General features: G+C 39.4%; 1 protein-coding gene across 2 annotated transcripts in view; it reads right to left on the bottom strand.

The window, feature by feature from the left end:
• Positions 1-332: 332 nt before the first annotated feature.
• PANX2 (pannexin 2) overlaps positions 333-21,791 on the bottom strand; it is a 24,564-nt gene continuing 3,105 nt past the window's right edge. The window contains exons 3-5 of one of the 2 annotated variants that reach the window (XM_072860554.1): positions 4,012-5,463; positions 2,964-3,037; positions 2,063-2,132 (exon numbers count right to left, since the gene is read on the bottom strand). In XM_072860554.1, coding sequence (XP_072716655.1) covers positions 3,006-3,037; positions 4,012-5,463 — 1,484 coding nt within the window. In that variant the 3' untranslated portion in view covers positions 2,063-2,132; positions 2,964-3,005. Of the gene's footprint in view, positions 2,133-2,963; positions 3,038-4,011; positions 5,464-21,791 lie in introns of both variants that reach the window. The other variant, XM_072860546.1, reaches the window with a different exon arrangement.

The following is a 21,791-nucleotide window of genomic DNA, read 5'->3' as shown; positions in this document are numbered from 1 at the left end:
ACCGAGCTCCAAGTCCCCATCAGCTCCACGCTTCCCCGCGCCACGCCGAGACCTCAGGGTGTTACACCAGGTCCTTGAGCCGACCCCAACACCCCCTCCCTTGTCTGCAATACGTGTCCTGTGGCTTGCTGCCTTTTTGGTATTTGGCTGTTCAGGCCAAAAAGGTTGGGCATAACTGAAGTAACGCAGGGAGGAATGGTGGCTTTATATGTCCTGCCTACTGCTTATAATAAAATCCCACTTGTACGTAACTAAGCTAGGAAGTAGTACACATTAAACTATTCAGAATAATAGGTATTTATTTTCAGTGCTATTTTCATTAAATATTGGTATCATATATCCATGTCTGAGGTAATAAATTAAAAATAAATTCAAGATTTCCGTCCCATATTTGTGCTGCATATTTTTTCTACCATTATACATAATTTTGAAGCAAACACACATAGTCCATAATTCTGAATGCAGCTAGGAGTATTATTTTAACACAGTCACTTTTTGTTTCACTATAATTTTGCTGAGAATGGTTATTGCATGATATACTTTTAATAGATGTCTTAGTTATACTAGAGTTTTCTATTAAAACACACATACCGTAGTTATAGGAAGATGGGAATGAAGATGTGCTTTGAGCCAAGGAAGGCAAATATTGAATCAGTGATAGCACATACTGCAGGATTGTTGTCTGCCTGCACTAGAGCCCAGATCCAGCAAAGCCATTTCAGTGTGTGCTTAGCTTTAGACATATGAGTCGTTTCAGTGCCATCCATGGCCTTAAGCGTTTGCTGAATCAAGGACTAGCCAAGTCTGCAGACCTAAATTCATAGACTTCTTTAACTGTGTTTTATTTGAAAACAGTTTTGCTGGTTTCATATTTTGTAAGATATTTTGTAACGACCTTCGTAAGATTTTTCATATCAGTGAAGCACCCATGAAAATTTCTAACCTGGTTCATAAATACACTATGAAAAAATAAGCAGCTACAATGACTCTCTTCTACACGTTTTGTTAAAAGCAACACCTGGTTTGAAAAGTTATTAAAGTAATTTTTCCCCATGGTAAAATATATTTAAAAAAATAAACTCTTCATTTCATCATCTTCCATCAAACATATAAGCGTGTTAAAGGGCAGGGCATACCTCAGGTATTTTCATTTATAAATGCAAGAGATCGAGTGTATCAATCTTTTTGCACTTAAATGCTGGTGGTAGTAAGGCCCTTTCAGCTAAGTCTCCATCAAGCCCAACATTAGTGAGCTAAAGAAACAAACAAACAAAAATTTTGCTTGCATATAACTTTTTCATAATCCTGAATTGAAAAAAACCCCTCTGCTTAGAAAAAAACTCTGATTTGACTGCTGCCATTAAAAAAGTATACCTCACCTCCATGTTGTTTTAACTTTAATCAGTGATTCTGAATGCAAAGGATTTAAACACTCACTAAAATTACTGTGGCATGCCATCAGACTCTTAACGTTCATAAATTGTGCTAATCCCCATTCAAATAAGGAAGCTATAGTTTAGAGCTAGAGCTAATGGTTATCTTGGTGTTAAAGGTCTATTTCCACCAGATTTTCTTTATTCTATTTTGCACATGACTGACAGTGCTCATGGTGTGATCCTGAAAAACCATTTGGTGTTATTACCAAAAGCTATAGTCTGTGTGAAAACTCTCCATGCTCATGCAGTGAATTGCATTGTTGGGGGGACCGCGGTCCGCACTGCAGTGGTCTGGGGCCTGGCCACGAGGGCGCAGCTGTGCAGCCCGGGGTCTTCAGTACTCCACCGAGCTCACGATGGCCATTGGTTCATCAAATGCTGCCAACCTTATCTGCTTTGGGGTAGGGATGGAGAGAATTTCCCCCGTGTCAGTTGGTGAGTGAATACCATTGTCTATCATGTTTGAAACTTCCTCCTCGTGATCCTCGTACAGTGTGTTGATGTGCAGCAAAGGGTGGGCTGGGTTGCAGTTCAGGGCAGGTGTTGGCTCTGGCTTGACTTGGTTCAAAGTCATACTCGTTGCAACAGCAGTTGTGGCTATATGGTTGTGGTTACATGTGACAAAAGCCCCGGCAGCAGGCACAGTTCTGCATGTCTCAGATGGGTACAGGATCTCTTTTGCAGGATGAGGGGTGTCTAGAAGAAAACAAAACAGCCAGTTAAAAGACAGGTAGTCTTTCACCCTCCTGTCACAGAGCAGTGTCCCGAACCAATAAAAGTCACTGGCAGTTTTGCCACTGATTTCAGTGGGAGCAGGAGTGGACTCAAAAATGAATTTTCTTGGGACCCTTTGAGAAATCCAACAGGACTGTTTCAAAACAACAGGGTTGTAAGCTCAGGGAAATAGGACAAACAACAAATGTGTTTTGTAAATCTCACTCTTTTTTACGCATGCTCATGCTTCCTTACGTGAATGGTATTTTCGTAAAAGGAACAAAAAACAACTGAAAAGTACCTTTTATTCTCTTCTACAGTCTGGCAGGTGTTTTATAAATGTTATGATTTAATGCTTTGACAAACGTTATGAATGTTGAAATCCACAGGATGGAATACAAAAAGCACTGATATTTTCAATGGAAAAAAATAGTGGTTACACATTGTAAGCCACTTGTCTTTAGAAAGAACTCAGCAATTTAACATTAACTGATGTCTCTTTCCAGAAATTATAAGTCTACCTTACCTGATGGACTGCAATGTAGGTCTAACTCAAAAGCAAAGCTGAAAATTTTTAATGGGAATGGGGAGTAACAGAGCCCCAAAACTACAGTAATTATTTTTTGCCCTTAAAATATTCAAGCACTAATTTAGATGAAAGTAATTGAGACCAGAAAGCCCCAGTAGTTTTGAGGAGTTGAAATCAGAGCAGGTGACTGGATAAGGAATGCTGTAGAATAGCTCACATGCACATTGGGGAGTTGGAGGGCTCTAAGGAGCATAAGGATTTGGAAGTGACAGAAACTTTTATACCTCAAATCACTTCTTTGCTGGGCAGTGGGGTGACGGTAGCTGTCAGTCTGTCGAAGCCCAGAGGGAGGTCTTAGCTTGTAATGAGATGAGAGCCATTGCTTTAAGTACGTACAAATCTTTCTGTAACTTCAACTGCATAGTGCTTCTTTCTTATGTCAGTAGCTTACAAAAATAAACAAGAAGATACCTATCTCTCTATCAGTTTATCTACTGATCTATCACTTTTCTTAGTGCTCACATGGCTTTCCCCATCACTCTAGCAGCTAAAAATTATTGATATATTTGAAACACTCCTTTGAGGTAAGAAAGGGACAGGATTTCCAAGACAAACACTGGGAACTGAGGCACAGAAAGAACACCTCCTGTGAGGCCACCCGGAAGGGAATGGCAGAATTCCTGAATCCCCGACCAGCACCTACACTTCAGACCATCCATCCTCTGGTCCACATGAGACAAAGGGCAATTTAAAACGTCTCTTGCGTGAAGAACAGGATCAGTGATCTGAGTTGTGATTTCCTAGGTGACAAACACATCCCCTAAGATGTGGTGAAGAGATTTTTTTCTACAGGGAGCTTTAACTGCCATTAGCACAGTTTCTCACACACTCCTAATAAGTGGCTATTACTGGCCAGATTACTGGTCATCTACGATGGCAGTTTCCATATGACTTGAGAATAAGGCAGGTTTGAAACGTGCCAGGTGCTGGTGGAGCATAAAGGGTATCACGGAGGACAAACCCTCCTAATTTTCTTGGCAAGGCATGACCACGTTTGTAATTGTGAAAATCTGCTTACATTTGAAAAATTACCTGCACCAACAGCCTGTAGGCTATTTCGTACTGCTCTACCTGTAATAACCCTTATCCTCCATATAGCTGATAAAGAGAGAGAACCCCTATTTCTGAGGCCTGCAAGCCCTAAGATTATTAGCTATCCCAAAATCTAGCAAGGTAGGTCAAACAGTTCAGATAGATAAGCTTTGAGTTTCTGAAGATCGCTACACAAATTATGGTCTGTGGAGGTGGTACGGGCATTATGGCATACTGTACCTTTAAGAGAGGAGGTAACGTGTACTACGACATTCTCTTCCTGGTTTAAAAAACCACCCTCTTGGCTTTTTGACGTAGGCATCGAGGGGATGGCTTGAATCTCTGGCTTGGGTTTTTTGCTACTAAGTATATATGGATGAACATCCAAGGAAAAGTGTCGTGTGTGTTTTTTTTCACTGCTTGTGCTTGGGATGGCGTTTGGCTCGGTTTTATGAGCAGACGATTGCTGTGAGGTTTTTGCAGCGGACTCTAACAAAGGAGCTATAAGGCTGTCTGTTGCTGTTTTTCTCCGCACAGGCTTCGGTTTTTCAGGTTTATGGTTTTCAACCTTCATAATGGCTAACTGTTCCTTGAATGGCTGAGGAAGGGGATTGGTAGTGGGGATCCATTTCATCTTCTTCCTTGGTCTCTTAATGATGAGCTGCTCATTAGCATCAATGTCTGCTGGATCAACGCTTGGGTCTATCGTTTGGATCCCTGAGTCACGCATGGTTGGAGTGGCATCATGATTGGACTGGGCCAACGCTGCAAGCAGCTGGCGTACCACATTGTCATACATCAGATCGCTTTCATTTGTAATAAAATCCAGACGGTTCAGTGATTTTATGTGGTCCCGATTTTCATTACAAAACATGGCCAAAATATTGATATCACAAAACTGGGACTTCTGCCACTGTTTCTTGGTCTTTATTCCAACTTTGTTCAGTTTATCAAATATGAAGTTGGACTTGCGAAATATGAAGAGGTGAATTAAGTTGATGAGAATTATCAAGTTCATGAAGCAGAGGAGAACGATATCTACACCAGCAATAATCCGCTGGAGCTGGACAGATGGCAGTTTACAGTTCACTCTGATGTGCAATTTGGAGCTGCTCGTTTTGTCTGGAGGCTCTCCTAGTGCACATGTAAATTCATTTTGCTTCTGTGTAGCATAGTATGTGGATAAGTATGTAATTGGTATGATGCTTAAAAAGATGATGAACAAATGTCTCGCAAGGTAAAGCTTAGCTAAAAAGTTACTTCGTCCTCTTCTTTCCAGGTATTTCTCAAACAAGTTCTGCTCAGGGCTTTTTTCCTTCTCCGCATTCTCAATGATTTCTCTCTTCTCTCTCTCGGTGATCCCCGGGCCTTTGGACTGAATCTGTTTCTCTATTTTTGGTGCCCGCCCTTCAGCTGCACGGTGGTAGCAGTTATCAATCTCCTGAAGCAAAAAATTAAGCTCTGAAGTCAGTCGGGTGGAGGCCAGAAATTCCCAGCCCAGAGCTGGAATGTACATTATCCCAGCAAAAGCCAGCAGTGCATAAGGTAGGAACTTATGCTCAAACAAGGAGGGCCAGTGGCTGGCATCAACTCCTGGCAAGGCATCTTTTAATTCTGTCCAACAATATCCTCTGGCATACAAGGCTTGATCGCGGGTGAAGTTGTGTGGTGTATAACAGTATATTGGCTCCTCTGTATAACAGAGAGAAAAGTCACTGCTGTGCATTTAACCTACAAAAGGAGCTCTGGAAAATAAACATTTCAAATTATATCGATTTTATTTTACTGTATCTTTACGTGACCATTAAGCCCTCCATGTCTATTAGACAGCTCAGCCTGCACGTCTTCACAAGCCCCCAGGCAAAACTATTTACCTCGAAGTTTTAGAATGAACCTGATCTGGAAATGTCAGCAAGAAATACATATTTTGGTTTAATTACCTCTCTGAGAACAATATCCTAAGCAACTGTGACCTAAACTCTGTAAAGATGATGGACCTGATATCCACTATACAGTAGCTGAGGATGTTATGTGCAAAGGCTGAAAGGTGCATTTAGGTGAAATACAAGGTTCATCCCAGTTAAATATTATTCTAAATAGAAAAAAGTTAGATGTAGCTGAAGGCATTACTAACAAAGCCTACTCATTGGATACAGTAGAAAAAATTGAATCTTAAAGACATACAAGCATTTAGTCAACTGTATCCCTCCCAGCTAACACTCTTGAATTAAAGTGTGACTGACCAGGACAGAATCTGGTGTGTTAACTGTATTTATCACTATGAAAATTTAATTCTACATTTGAAACTGTAACATTGTTTTTTACAAAATGTGCAATTAAATGGTGGAACTCGCTGTCATACAGTATTATGGAAGAAACAAATACTGTGGATCAAGAAAGCAATCAGACAAAGTAATGGAAGAAAAAGTATAGCAAGGATTATTAAATAGACAGATAGCGATGCAATTTTTCTCTCAGGACATGTTTAAGCCACAGGCTGCTGGAGGGTGAAAAGGTTTATCAAAGGAAGTAACACCATACACTTGTCTATTTTAACACTCCTTCCTAAGCATTTGCTTTTTGCCATCATCAGAGACAGGTTGTTGGGCTAAAAGGAATTTTGTCTTGACCCAGTAAACAAATTATGTTCTTATACAATTATATTTTCTAGCAATACATGAAAGTAAGATAGAAAAACTTGTGAAAGCTAGAATAGTACTACTTGCTCAAAGAACAATGACCATTATCAAAACACCCTCTTCAAAGAGGAAGACCATATTTTCATGTTTTGGCAGGTAGATCAAAGGGAATATATTTTAGATTGTTCTGATATTACCTTTAAAAACTTCCTAAAATGAGACCCATAGGAAGAAGGCATGTTCTCTTGAATTGAGAATCGCTCAAGAACACCGAGCTTCCTCCAGTTCTGAACAAAGCCTACAATTCAGATCGAGAACAGCTCACTGGAAGAGAGTGGTGGTACTGTTCTCTTAATAATACAAATCATGAAGAGAAATAATAAAATATTATGTCGTTTGACAACAATAAATAAAATATAAAAAATTAATAGGCAGGCAAAAAACCCTAATCCTTTTGGCTTAACAGAGGACTCCTTACTTGACCAACTACTTCTCATATGCAAGCAAATCAAAAGCATTTACCAGTTCTTTGATAAAATGTTGAGGTGTAAACCTCTCCTATGACCTACAGAAATCTACATGCTGAGGACTGTACAAAAATTGTTTTGTTTTAAAAAGTGATTCAGTGAGGATTCTTTTCTAAAAATACAACCAATTTAAACAGAGTTGATAGAATAAATGATGCTACCCAAGACAGCATGTAAAGTAAGCCCTGCAAATTCTTTAAAATCACTTTTGAAGACTATTTTAAAATGATCTAACTTCAACCTCAGAGGAGAGCTTAAAGCGCTCTAATGTTAGACAGCTTCCCATTTAGGTTATTTTTATGTATTTACAGCCATGTGTCACACGAAAAATGCTCACTGCCTCTCTTGTTTTTGCTAATTACATGCTCTCCCAACCCTGCCCATGAAGGGATGCATATAAAAAATTACAGCTCCTACTACCAAAGATTTACTGTATGATTTCCCAGGAGACAAAGTAGATTCCTATGTGAAAATGTTCCCATGGGGGAAAAAAGGCAAAGCAGCATGGTGCATTTCTCATAAGCAGAAATATTTTGAATTGGGTGTCCCTAAGCTCAGTAGACTCTGCCAATATGAAACCTAGTTTCCTGTGACATACATGGGTTCATTTCTCCTAGGTATCAGCATGATGAATACTTGGGAAGACCACAACAAGTATTCATACAAATCATCCATAAGGATTATTTTTGGATTCATGTATCAGTTGCTACTACCAAATAAACTGTGAATAGTTCTCCTCAGTTCTCTTCACTGAGACCTGAAAGCTAAGGTGACTTCTGCCAAAATTGTATATACACAACAACGATTGAATATATATTTATTTTATAACTAAAAAAGGAAACAAATCAAAATGTCTTAACATTTACATTTATGTTGGACAGATCACTTACAGACTAACTCTGTACTCTGTTCGTTGCCACTGCTTCAGTGAAAAGTCTGAAGAGCTTCACAACTCCAGTTTGGACTGAACAGCTTCATTAGAAGCTACTTCAAAAATGGGGCCGCACAGCCCAGTAAAGAAAGCAAATGTCATTTTACAGGAATTTGTTTGCTTTTCCTCTGTTAAAAATTTTTTTAAGCTGCTCCCATTGCCTGGTAAGTTGTGAGAGATCTCTAATTTATTGGGATAGCTAAGCATGGTGTCCCATTCTTATTCGATGTTTTGTTATTTACTGATGCTAGTCTAATATTTTCTTTGCATATTTGTTAAATTGACATGACTTTCATTATATGTCATGTAACTCCCAAGACCCTTCAGGTGAAACCCTATCCTCAGTGAAGTCAGTGGGATTTCTTGTAACTGATTGAAGTGGGGGCAGTGGGATTACAATGCAATTTTATTCAAATGGTATCTTCTAATATGTTTGAGCCATACTCAACTGTCAGTGAATGCCACCAATTTTGGTAGAGTTACTCGACAGGGGAATTTAGGTTAACCTTCTCAGCACAGGACTTGACTCACAAAGCATAGCATCAGTTCATTCATCTAGAAAACGGTCCAGACAATGGAGAAGACAGGAAGACCCTTCCAGATAATGATTCAAAGCAAAAGACTAATTTAGCTGTCGCCTGGAGGAACCTGTCTCTCTTCATTCACAAGAGGCTGCCAAGCAAGACCACCACTAGGTTTGACTTAGCTTTTGTGAATACTCCTTCTTAGGTGATGCCAGCATTTTACCTTGCATTTAACCTGGCATTTAACACCATGAAGGTGTTTGATCCCATCATAGTAGAGTATGGACCTGTTTCTCCTCTACTGCAATCTGTGCCAATCAGGAATAAATGAAAAAGAAAAGCACCATGTCAATAACTAATCTTGTTTGTTATGAAAAATGGCAGTAACACATAGCTGGATCTCAACATGCAGATCTGATGAGGATGGGGGAGTAACAAGTTGTTCTCACACACAGCTCACTCTAGCTGTGAGGGCCCTACTTAACGCACGAGAAGGCGCAGCAGATGTATTTTTTTATTTTACAATGTCCTCCTGATAGGTAAGTAGCATTAGAAAAAGGCTGTAACAGTGTTAAAAATCATAGCTCTGACATTGGATCATGCAATATAAAAAAAATGTATTTGCTTTTAACTTTATATTCATAAATATTAAAAGTTTCTACCGATATTCTTATTTCACCTGAAAATCCTAAAGCAGTTTAGGAAGTTTCTTTTTCATATAATCACTCAGCCACCATGAAATGCAGCTTTTTCCCAAGACTCCGCAGTTTAATTGCATATGGCGTAACTGTTCAATTGTGTGGGAAAAGACAATAGAGTAAGATGCTGTAAGGAAAATCTTTTGAAGAGCTTAGGGGACATTATTACAGCTGAGCAGATGGGTCATCTTCTCAATGTTGTCTAGGCTTAAGCCCATAAATACAATCTATCCCTCCACTCTCCTTGATAGCTACATTCTTGTAAGCCCAGGAGACAGAAACTCCTACCAAAAAAACCAGAGAGCAAGGTCATCATCTCCAAAATAATCTTTTGCCAGTTCCTAACAATAATGAAAAGGTGGCTCAGGATGGACATTATCTGTGATTTGCACATGTGTGCATCCATATCAAAGGCAAAAAAAATAGTAAGATAACTAACCTGCCATCGTTATTGGTGGCTGGAATACTAAACTCAATTTTTCTGCATTAAATGTCATGGGCTTCCTGCGAGATTTTTAGTTCTGATGCTCAGAGTAAAATCTCAGTAAGTTCGAAGTCTGAAGGTCCTTAGGTCCACCTACACAAATGTGTTAACTGCATGCCAGAATATGAAGTTCAACACAGTTTCAGAAAAAGATCACTAGCAATACCTAAGAACAAATCCTGTCTTCAGTAATACTTACCTACATTCCCAGGAAATGTTCTTTTTGAATAATTTTTAAGAGACTAAGTAACCCTGTGCTAATGCTGTGCAGAAATAATTACTACATTGGAAAAAAAGTCCTTGATGTTAATATATTATAAAGTATACTTTATCTTATACCAACTTGAGTATAAAGATGCATACTAGGAAGCTTAGCTTCCCTTTTTTCGATACTATTAGATGATCACAGGAGCACTACATCAGATTTTTTCAACAGGTGTACATAAATACATTTTATCCTGCTCACTGTGCACATAAGTAGCTTCTAGAAGTCCACAAAACTAGTCTCATGGATAAGGTATGAGAGACATCTCACTATATTTTTTGGACATGCAAAGAAGATGAAATGATCAACGCAGAATTACTTAGTCAGCTGTGTAATATAATTGATTGGGTTATGCCATTTGAAAAATTAAAATCCCTTGACAGCTAAGTTTTTTTCACATGCTCCATTCTGTACCATCTCATCCCATCAGTTTAAGTACCACTTAAATGGAGAAGAATGACTTGGAGGAAGTACTGTGGTACAAAGGGCATACTTTAGGGGAATGAAAGAGATTACATGGTTGTGAGAAGATAGCCAAGGCAGGGAGAGGGATAAAGGAAGGGGCTATGCTCAAAAAACTCTTTACAAAGAATCTAAACACTATGGAAAGAAGGAGCGAAGGCACAGTATGGAAGCTAGGAGCTGCTGAGTCTGCTGCCTGTTAGTAAAGGCTCCAAGAAATGCATGTGGGCTTCCTGCAGGCATAGGCTCCCACTCCTACTGTTCCCAACCCAAGGTCAGCCACCTCCTTTCAGTGGTTCCCCAACCTCCATGTACTTCAGCATACGTTCAACTGCCCTCTTCAAGAGGCTCCGATTTAAACACTGTTTGTTGGGCTGCCAGTGCTAGGCATGAAAACATGTTAGATAAATAAATCCTGCTTAATTTCACACAGGAGACACAATACTGTAAGTTCTGAAATTCCCCAAGCAAGGGGCTGGGGTGCTGAGGTTTGGGGTTGAAACCTCTGTGAAAATTCCCCCTGCAAAAATTAATCTCAGATCTGGAAATGCTGTTACCAATGGAAAAATCTGGTAACTGCTGTTCTAGACCATTGCCTGAAGTTATACCCTAATGCAGAATCATGGAAATGCTGGAAGGAACCTCGGAAGTTACTGAGGCCCACTCAAAGCAGGGTCAAGACTCAGTTCAGACCAGCTTGATTAGGACTTTGTCAGACTGAAAGCCTCCAAAGATGGAGACTACATAAGCCACCTGTGCAACATGCCCCAATGTTTGATTGTCCTCAAGGTGAACTTGGGGTTTTTTTAGGTCATGTTCAGCAAGAATGGTTGATTCACACAGGAGTAATTTTTTTCACTTTTGAGAAATGGCTGTTTCCAAGAATGAATGCAATGGCCAGTTGCACTAGGAACACATTAGGTAAAACATGGCTAGAAGGCTATCACTGCAATACAAGTGGCCAAAGCCCAGGCCCCGGTATTGCATCTCAATCAAAGGAAGAGACAACAACAGCACGGTTCACCAAGGAGGCTGTGTGTGTGTTTGCGCACACGCACGTGTGTGTGTATTTGCCTATGTATAAAAAAAAAACCTTGCAAAAAAATGTGAGCTGGTGTACAGTACGCAGAAATGACACTGTCAGGAAGACATGGTGAAGCTGGCAGATATGTACCGCTCTCCATTACCTTTGCAAAGTTAAGTTTTTCTGGGAAGTGAGTGGATTGCATCTAACAAACATTTCACTTGCCCCTTCAAAATAAAGATAACAATGTCAATCTCTTAGTATTCAACACCATAAAAAATTAGACCTGCTCCTAAAAAGGCTTAAGTGACTTCATGCATTCGGCAGTTCCTTTGAAGACAATGGGATTACGCATAGTGCATAAAATTTGGCATGTGCATCTCTCTTTGAAGAGCTGATGCTGTAGGGGGGTCAATGTCAAGCTTCTAAAATATTATTATGAGCAAAAGTTATTTAAATAAGTATGGACAACACATTTACAATGCTTTTGGTAGACATTAAAAAGAAAGGAAAATATTAGCAATAAACAGTATATGCCCCTATATAAAAGGGCAAATAACTTTTCACACCTACCATATTCCGAGTGAAATAAAGTATATTCACCCAAAGCAAAATATAAACCATAATAATAAATTGTGTATGTCTCCTGTGACCTCCAGCTTTTAGAATTTACTCTGGAAAAAGTAATCACATCCCATTAATCTTCCAACTGAATTGCATGATTTCAGCATTCTAGTGCAATAATTCAGTAATGCAGAAGGAATAGCACAATTTTCTAACAGCAGACAGAAAAAAAGAAAAAAGGAACCCGGTTTTCAGAAAATATAATTCAAAAATGAAAAAAGATGAAAATTCTTGTGCTTGCTACACAAAGACAAAGGTAAGTATGCCTCTTGTGCAAAAAATTCTTCAAGGATCTACAAGTAAACATTCAGCCTTGCCACCATGGCCCTACATTGCGTATAGGCAGCAGAAGTGGTGCTTAGGTGCTGCTGAACAGGCTGGATCTCCCAGCTCGTGGACAAGTGCCTAAACCCTCATGCTGGAGACCCAAGTTAAGTATCAGGTAAGTATATTGATAAGTATACTTACTGAGTTAAATACACTACAGACTCACCCTGGGCCTAGTGCTTCCTAGCAATTGGCTTTCTGCCCTCTTGAACACTAAATCATCCTCACGCTGGTGCCCAACCTGCCTATGAAGAAAAGCTGGCGTTCCAGTCAAGTTCTCTGAAGCACTCCTTGTACAGTCCTCTCCACTTGACTCCAAGGAGAAATTCAGTGTTTAGGTAGAATCTCTGAATCTCCCTGCCCATCAGATGCCAGGACACAAGTTTCTAACAGCCAAGATAAATGAGAAACTCCCTGAATTCAGCAATAAATGCCAGTATTTGACAAGGGTAGTCCTTACCATACTGCTCTCCTTACATTGTGTCACACATGTATAAGCAATCAGACATACATGCCTCATGCATCTTGGGTACTAAAAGGATTGCACAAGAAAGCAGGTAGCAAACTGTTTATTTTGAGAAACAGAAATAATTTATTTAGTAGTTTTTCAGCAATTTTTAAATGGAAAAGAAGAAATGTCCTGGGTCCTCTTCTCTCTGGAAAAAATGAACAAAAAACATTCATGTTACTGAGGCTGAAAATGTAGTCTAAGGAAGTATAACATTATCTAAACAGTATACAGGTTTTCCATCTCAGTTACACAGTCCACAAGGAATATGTAACTCTCTACTTTTAATGTGATTTTAACAAATGCTGGCTAATACCCAAGTTAATTCACAGCCAAAGGAAAAACTCCCTTAATTTAACTGGTTTATTTCAACTACTTTATTTAAAGGGTATTTAAAGGTTAGAAATTAGTACAACATGAGGATGGATTCCTGAAATTACTTTTGTGTATCAACTGTAGTCATACAGTCCTATTTAACTCACTGAGTTTACTCATATAAGTAAGAAAAGAAAATAGCAATCAAACTAAGCCTTAACTTCGCAAGCTAATTATTAAGAATTATTACTTTTATCAAAACAAAAAGACAATACCTTTACCTTTCTTAGGGAATATTCTTTCCAAATCTGAATATAGGTTCCATGCCCATGAAGTCTTCCTAAGGTACAAATTTCTCCATGATCAACAAGGTAAGGTATAGCCTTTTTTGCCCACTCTCTGAAACCACTTGTCCTGTTTAAGAAAAAAATCTTGAAAAGAAAGTCCCTAAAGAAATGAGACAGGAAACCACTGCTGCTAGTAAGTTTTACTGGCCATACCCTACAAGAATTAGTCACAATGGGTGAGATGTAGATAAGTAGTTTCAAAGACTGATAGGTAATGGGTTCCCCAGAAGGGTAACTGCAATGTAAGGGCAGCAGCAGGTGTCCCCGTATTTACAGTTCGGGTCTTTTTTCCTTGCAGGACTGCTGCTTGAACTGTATATATTTTGGATCTGCAGAGTCAATAAATTAGTAATGCACTTTCCTAGTGTAGATATAAATTTACAGAACTATATTCCCTGTATGTAATAAACATTGGCTCTTCTAAAATTAGCTGGTATGCTGAAGTTCACTTACCAGCAATCTGAGGCTTAAAGACTTGTAACGCCTGCCCAGGTTATTCAGGAGAGAAAGATACCTACTCCTACTTGGTTGATATGTTGAAATCTGTTGGAGAAGGTTATTCCAGAAATGGCAACTATTATGGAGAAGGTGCAGAAACACCTAAATGAAATCCCTTAGGCTGCTCCTATAGACGAATGCTTCCTCAATAATGAGCTACCATCCACCATGTGATGGCCATGCAGTATGGTGGAAACATTATTGGAAAGAGAGCTTATTTATAGTGACTGTACTATTAAACATCACTAGGAGCATTTCTTCCTGGGCTCGAGAGAGCTCTGTGAGAAAACAGAAAACACCTGGAAGGAAATTACAATGCTTGTATTTGTACCTAGAGGTATGCTTCTGTATTATAATGTTGCTTTGTATTACGTTAAGATCTGAGGGAAGGTTAGATCTGAATTTAAAAGAATGTATTCATCAAAATATAATAAATGAAATTCAGCCATGCAGATAGTCCTACAAAAGAGATCTGAATAATATTTACTTCCAAATTTAGCCCTTACATGAGGAGGTGAGTGGAATTTTGGTGATGTACAGCTCATCTGCACAGGAAAAGTAATGTGTGAAAGTAAGTGTTTTAATGTTTTCCAAACATCAAAAAAATCTTTTTGGGCAACTCAAAAATTCCCCTCTAGAGATGGAACCCCAAAGCAACTACACAAGCAGCGGCCACTATGATAATGTGGACCAGAGTAATAGCCAAAGCAAACTGCAAGAACATGTAAATGCCAAAGTGAAATGAATTATGAAAATCCAGTCAAACTGATGATACGTAGACAAGGCTGGCTTCTTAATTCAAGGGTCAAGTGCAAAATACAAACACAGGAAGCAACAGGAAACAGCAGGTTTGTTCTACTGCACTACTGTTATTTAATGATTAGAAATTAAAAACATGGCTTGTATCAAGTACGTCTTGCCACAAACACAGCACCCAGAAAACTTCATATTGAAAAAGAAGAAAAACACCAATAGTTAGCTCATTAGGTAATTACGTTATTTTAATAACATAGTATTTTGGAGGCAGAGATGGCTGGTCTACTGCTTTTTGGAAAATCGGTTCCTCCATGTGTAGAGAAATTGGGTTTTGTAAAATATAAGAACTGTTCTGATCTATCACGACAGAGCCAGGAGAATCAGCCTCCCAAGGCTCCCAGGGCCTCTTGCCAGTTCCCGCGTGGAGGTCTCCTGCTCTCCTGAACAGGTCATGGATCCCGCAGAAGATAAGGCTCCTCAGTCTCAAAATGCTGAAATAATTACTTCAGCATATAACTAAAATGTTGCAGAAATAGTCACTGAGCTCTTAAGCTGCAAAAAATGCACCACACATCTTGGCACCTGGCTGCATCCCTCTCTAGTAACTTAGAATCTGCACAACAGGCATGGTGCCAGTGAAGAAAAGCAAACAAAACCCCAGATCTTGCTATTATAATGAACTGCTGTATTTCCCAGTTCAAATGCAAGAGCATAATACAGGCCTGGAACAAAATCCCTGATGATGGAAATATCTGCACTGATTTCAGTGGTTTTCTTAGAATAAATCCTGTATCATGGGAAACAAAGGGAACCTCTTCAAGAATTATGCCAGTCTACTGCAAAAGTATTCAGCTTTTGTAATTAAATGTGTATACCTACTGAAGGAACCCACTGCAGTAATTTTTAATGCTGACAAGAACCCAAGGAACTCAGTGATGATGTGGATTCTTCTTGAAGAGTTTTACAGTTCCAAGAAACAGTACAAGCTTAGATTTCTTCTAGATCATGGATGCATAATTTCTATCCAGTTTAGGGAGAAAAAAGCTTCAAAATACTTCAGAGTAGCTTTGAAAAACAGTCTTGACCTTACTCTTATTTATTCACAAGGTTTCCTCTTGACTAAGATGAATGAATTAAGTAGCTCTTAAACAAAAATATTTTTGACCATCTGTTCAAATTGTTGAAGTTATCTGAAAGCATGTACTAAGCTAAATCTCATCCACATTTTGGACCTCTTCACATACATGACACTTGGGAAGATGAAGGGTTTAATAGTGCAAACAGGGTCATTAAATTTCATATGAAAAAAAGATTATGTATATGTGCCAATGAAGTCTGAGAAATGGAATTCATGACAGAAAAATATCTGTAGCCACTAGGAACTGCAGTGGAATGATTACACGTGAGGCTCATGCATTTCCTCAAGATTCCCTTTCTATTTAACATTCAACTGTGTAACTGCAAATCTGTAATGACCAAAACTCATGGAAAGCCAGCTCACACGTCTTGTGCACACCTCGTGTTTGTGTGTGTGAATTGCTCTTACCCTTTGGGAAAAATTCAATCAGCTGTGCAAACAGGAAGCAGCTGAACTGCAGCCAGCCTGTGGTTGCTTGCACAACCAGTTCTTTTTAAAAATACAGGATTAGAAAGCACTTAAACACAAGTGGTACTGAGACACTCCTTAAATTTTCTTATCACAGCTAATACCACCTCAGAACCAATTTCTGCACTGGTGTTGTCATGTATATAAAACAATCTGGCCCTGTACTCTTAGCACTAACAATAAGCACTTGGAAAAATGTCATCTTCACTTTCTTCCTGTATGTGGCTTTAAGTGCAATTAAAGAGAAAAAATGAAAAAGAAGCTCAAAAGCCATCTAATAGATAAGTCACCTAAGTGAGCCTGTGTAAATATGCTGCCCACAACTTGAAACAGAAATACAAATTACAAAAGTTGACCAGAAATACAAAATAAAACTCCATTTTATAATAGAGAAATCTTCAACATATACTGCTTCAAACATACTGTAGGGTGAAATGCATAAAAAGACATTGAATTCACGCATATACTGTACTACACAGTGAAGTAAGCATTGCTTATGCAAAATTATTACAAATCAGAAAAGAAAACATAAAAACTTGAACTGACCCTTCAGTCATTTAACTTACTGTCTCCTTCCATTACTTCCTCATGAGAATTTTCTAGCAGAAGGGTGGTAGAGGGCTGAGCTACGTAACTGCTAAGAGACATAGAAATATAGTATTTATGAGCAACTTTTTGGTATTTTGTAGGCACTGTTTTATAAACCTAACGAGAAAATCAATGCCAAAGCTTGGCTTTTGACTAAAATATAAAAATCAGCTGGATGACTGTTTTGCTTTATTTTGATAAAGTATTGGTATTTAACAACTTCTTAGGTAAAAGCAAACATGACTGCAGTACAGAAATAATTCACTGTGAATAGAAAGCATGAGGCACTATACAAGAGGGATATGACTTAGCAATCCCTGTAATTGACCACATCAGTCCTAAAGCTTTTGAAAGTTTGGAAACCAAAATATTTTGATATCGTGAAGACAACACATAACAGAAACAGCAAGTATTCTCCTTTGGGGCCCACCACTCTCTGGTCCCTCCCAGAGACACTACTGATAGTGTTGCTTCTGAATACAGCACAACACCGAACCAGAATATTTAAACCACTTAGTAAAAACATTAAACAATACAAACAAACTAAGCAGCACATCATGAAAGCCAAGTATCTCTTCGTCTACAGTGTCTTGGAAGTTCATCAAATGCCATGAGACGTTTCACTACAAAAGGCTGCCACTCGCTGCCAGTAGCACTGTTGTGGTTCACAGAGGACAGCATACAGCACTTGCTGGTACAGCACATCCTACTCGTGGCTGTGCCCTGTGTGTACTAGTTCCATAGTGAAAACAGGGAGGGTAGAGGAAAGGGTGACCAAACATGGAACACCAAACAGACCCACTTCAAACTGATAATGAATGTTGCAGTCTAATAACATTCTGCATTCTGTGCATTTTAGAAAGGAAGTGAAAATGGAAAGGCGCTGTATTAAAGGACCAATCCCTTTCCATCTAGATCCATACCTCCCCAGACGGGCCATGCCTTCATAGGAGATACTGAAACATCATCACTAAAAACAACTGCTGAACATTGACACAGGCTGTAGCTGGACTAGAACTACGTACCTTAGAGCCTTACCTACTAACATTTAGTTAAATATTAATCTAAAGCTAGTCTGCTTCAACATGAAAACACTTTAAATGCTTTATTTAAAAATATATAGGTAAATAAATAAATAAATAAATTAAAAGGACACCAAACACTTTATTGTGGGAAAGGGAACAATCCAGCAGACTCCAACACAGATAAAATGGAAGGGCAAAAATGACAACCTATACTTACAGGCTTACAATTTGCTTCTCCACCAGCCAGTACCTGGTATAGTCACCTATTCCTGCACTGGGACAGCACAGTACTGCCAAATCGGAACTCTCCATTCATATTGGTTGTATTTTACTTCTAGTTTGCACAAGAATAACTAACTGCTTAAGCTGCTAGGGAATGAAAATCAGGCTTCTGGATCTTCAGGTATGAGAAATCAAACCTCTGAGTCAAATACAAGCACGGACCTTTGCAAAGCGCTGCATATATATTTGCATGAGTGCTCCAGCAGATGCCTAAGAATATATAGGGTATAATGGGGGTTCTGTCACTACTCTGACAAATTCAAATACATTGGTATTCATATTTAAAGAAAAAATTTAACTTCTATCTTTAAAGCAGTAATTTCCAAACAAAAACAGGGCAAACCGAAGTAAGTTCCCTTGCGACTACCAACTGCGCACATTGTTATTCTCAACAAGAACATTGCTATGGGAGAGGTTTCTTTTAGCCTATGCTGCCTTCTGTAGGCACCTTCACCAGGGCTGAGAGCCTTGTGACTCCAGAAAACCAATTCCACTTAAATACAGATGCATCCACTGGGTAAGAGAAACACACCTCCAAAACTTTCCTTATTATCTTCAAGGTCAACATACACTGGCCCCTAAATACAGGATGTCCTAGGTTTATATGAAGTCTGTCCATGGGTGAGTTTTAGAAAGGGAAACAATATTCATTCTTCTCTTGTGGGTACTCATGTGGGCTTTCTTTGTGTGGGGTAGCTGACTATTGCTCCTAAATGGCCTTATGATGATCTTATGCCCAGTATAAATATGGCACATGGATTTATTTTAATTAACTTTCTAGGGGTGTCCTTTCTGGAATCACACTGGTTTGCTTGAAAAACATTAAAGGAGAATTGGGAGACTCAGAAATTATAATGTAACAGGTTAGCTGGGTGACTTTCTTTTCTCTTATGAAAGAAAGCTTAGGAAGTGCAAAGAAAGGCTGTATGCGCTTCTTTGCAGAGGGGCCAGTGCAAGAATTGTATCGTACTTCAGCCATCAGAGTGAAGTCCTGTCCCCATTGAAATCAATAGTCAAACTCTTACTGACTCCTTTGCAGCCTGAATTTAACTCTCAGGAGCACATCCTACTGATGTGTATGCCCTACACCTTCCCTCTGCAGAGAGCTCAATTTCATCCCAAATGCCCTGCCATCTAGTAGTGAAGTTTGGAAACAGAATTTTATCTCCCTATAAATTTTGATTATGTTCCAGATTCATTTATAGGGCAAAAGTGAACCAAGGATGACAGCCCATTTTTTTTATATTAAGTCAGACTGTAAGGATACTGCAAGCATCTGGGGCTGCATAACAAGGAGCATGGCCAGCAGGTCGAGGGAGGTGATTCTGCCCCTCTACTCCACTCTGGTGAGACTCCACCTGGAGTACTGCATCCAGCTCTGGAGCCCTCAGCACAGGAAAGACATGGACCTGTTGGAGCAGGTCCAGAGGAGGCCCACAAAAATGATTACAGGGCTGGAACACCGCTCCTATGAGGACAGGCTGAGAGAGTTGGGGTTGTTCAGCCTGAAGAAGAGAAAGCTCTGGGGAGACCTTATTGCAGTCTTTCAGTACTCAAAGGGGGCTTATAAGAAAGATGGGGACAGACTTTTTACCAGGGCCTGTAGGGACAGGACAATGAGCAATGGTTTTAAACTGAAAGAGGGTAGATTTAGATTGGACATAAGGAAGAAATTCTTTACGATGAAGATGGTGAGACACTGGAACAGGCTGCCCAGAGAAGTTGTGGATGCCCCCTCCCTGGAAGTGTTCAAGGTCAGATTGGATGGGGCTTTGAGCAACCTGATGGAGTGGAAGGTGTCCCTGCCCATAGCAGGGGGTTGGACTAGTTTATCTTCAAAGGTCCCTTCCAACCCAAACCATTCTATGATTCTATGACACACATAATAGAAGAAAAGCCCAATACCTAATTTAAAACCTTTTGTAACACATTAAGTTCAGCTGGATTGTGATTTATTCAGCAAATCGGCATAGTATCTGCTAAGCAACTTGGTCTTGCCTTTTATGCTACTAAAAAAGAAATTTGTGATTTAGTTTCTCAAAAGTGATGTAAAGATCAGAACACTCCAATACGAGGACATGCAAATCACTTACATGAATAGCAAATGCATTAACCTAAACAACGACTTTGCCCATGGCACTAAAACAACATAATTAACTAAATAACTTTATCTTCACCCACAGGCAAACTACAGTATACAATATATACTACAGACATAATTATTTTTACGGTTGTTAATTATCATCTTTTAAATTAATACTACACTCTTCCTTTGTCCTGTGTTGTGGGGCTGAACTCTGCTTTCGTACATGCTTCACCACAGCCTCCGGCCCCAGAAGGCCCCGGGACGCCCAGGCTTCCCGGCACAGGGTGCCTTCTGCACACCCCCAGGGCAGGACACCCACGCTGCTCTGCCACGCAGCTTTCACTACACTTGTTGCACAGACTGTACAGTTGCTCTTGACTACGCTTTAAGCTACACTTGATCCCACACACATAAACTCAAAGGTAGATCAGAGAGATAAGAGGCTCTTATCTCCTCTATGGACTTGTCATGCAGATTTTTCCAATCCTCAGCAAAAAGTTTTGTGAGAAACCACTGCTTTTTGATAACTACACTTTTATGTCTCGAGTGCACACACCACTGTTCCAAGAGCTTTACCAACACCGATTAAATAAGATGGGATACACCCCAGAAAAGGGGGTTGTTCTCAGTTTAGCGGCATGATGGTAGCTCTCCATGGCTTGCACTGGATAACATTAACAGAATTGGGAATAACGGTAAGCATCAGGTTTTATTTCCTATTCTGAAGCAGTAACTGATGCATACAAGGGCCCAAAGCAAAGTTTGGGAAGCTACTATGATATTCACAACCAAAAGGGCAGCAGGAACCTTACTCAGTTTTGTCAGCAAAGTTTGCACTTTCATACGTATTATTTAAATTGCACACAGGGAGCAGTATCCAAACCAAGCAAACGAAGATAGATTTTTTTAAAAATCAATGGCAGTGCATGGGTGAAACATAACACAAACTGCAGAATCAGTAATAAGCATATATCTAGCTGGACTATTGTTATTACCACTCACTGTCAGTGTCTCTGGACAAGCTTGACTTAGCAAAGGAGTCTGAGTACATACTGTTTTGGTAACAGAGTAACACCTGATTCAGGTCACATTAAAATTAATAGGAGTTTTGCTCTTGAACCCTGTGGAAGCAGAATTGAATCCACTAATCCTGAGCTCTTCAACTCCACTCTAAAAAGGAACCTATTTAGTTTCATCACACCCTTACAGTGTTTCTATTACATTCTCTTGTACCTTTAATTTTTTCCTTTTTCTCATATTATTTTTCTAACTGCAGACCATCTGAACAAACACATGACATCATGTGACAGAAGAGTGTTGTCCCACATTTTTCCAAAGACATAAGCGTGTTTTCTGTGTTGCCTTGTAAGCTTTGTCCTGGCAGGACACAATAGGTTACTGCCCTATATCTTACTGGGTCAAATGGGCATACATGGTCCGTAAGTAGACACAAATGATACTGCTTTTGGTACTCCTGAAAAACAAATTTGGAACGCAACCATCA

Source organism: Ciconia boyciana, chromosome 1, assembly GCF_034638445.1.
Source record: "Ciconia boyciana chromosome 1, ASM3463844v1, whole genome shotgun sequence".
Lineage (NCBI taxonomy): Eukaryota > Metazoa > Chordata > Aves > Ciconiiformes > Ciconiidae > Ciconia > Ciconia boyciana.
Note: the sequence above shows the minus strand (reverse complement) of the source record. Positions and strands in the feature narration are given on the sequence as shown.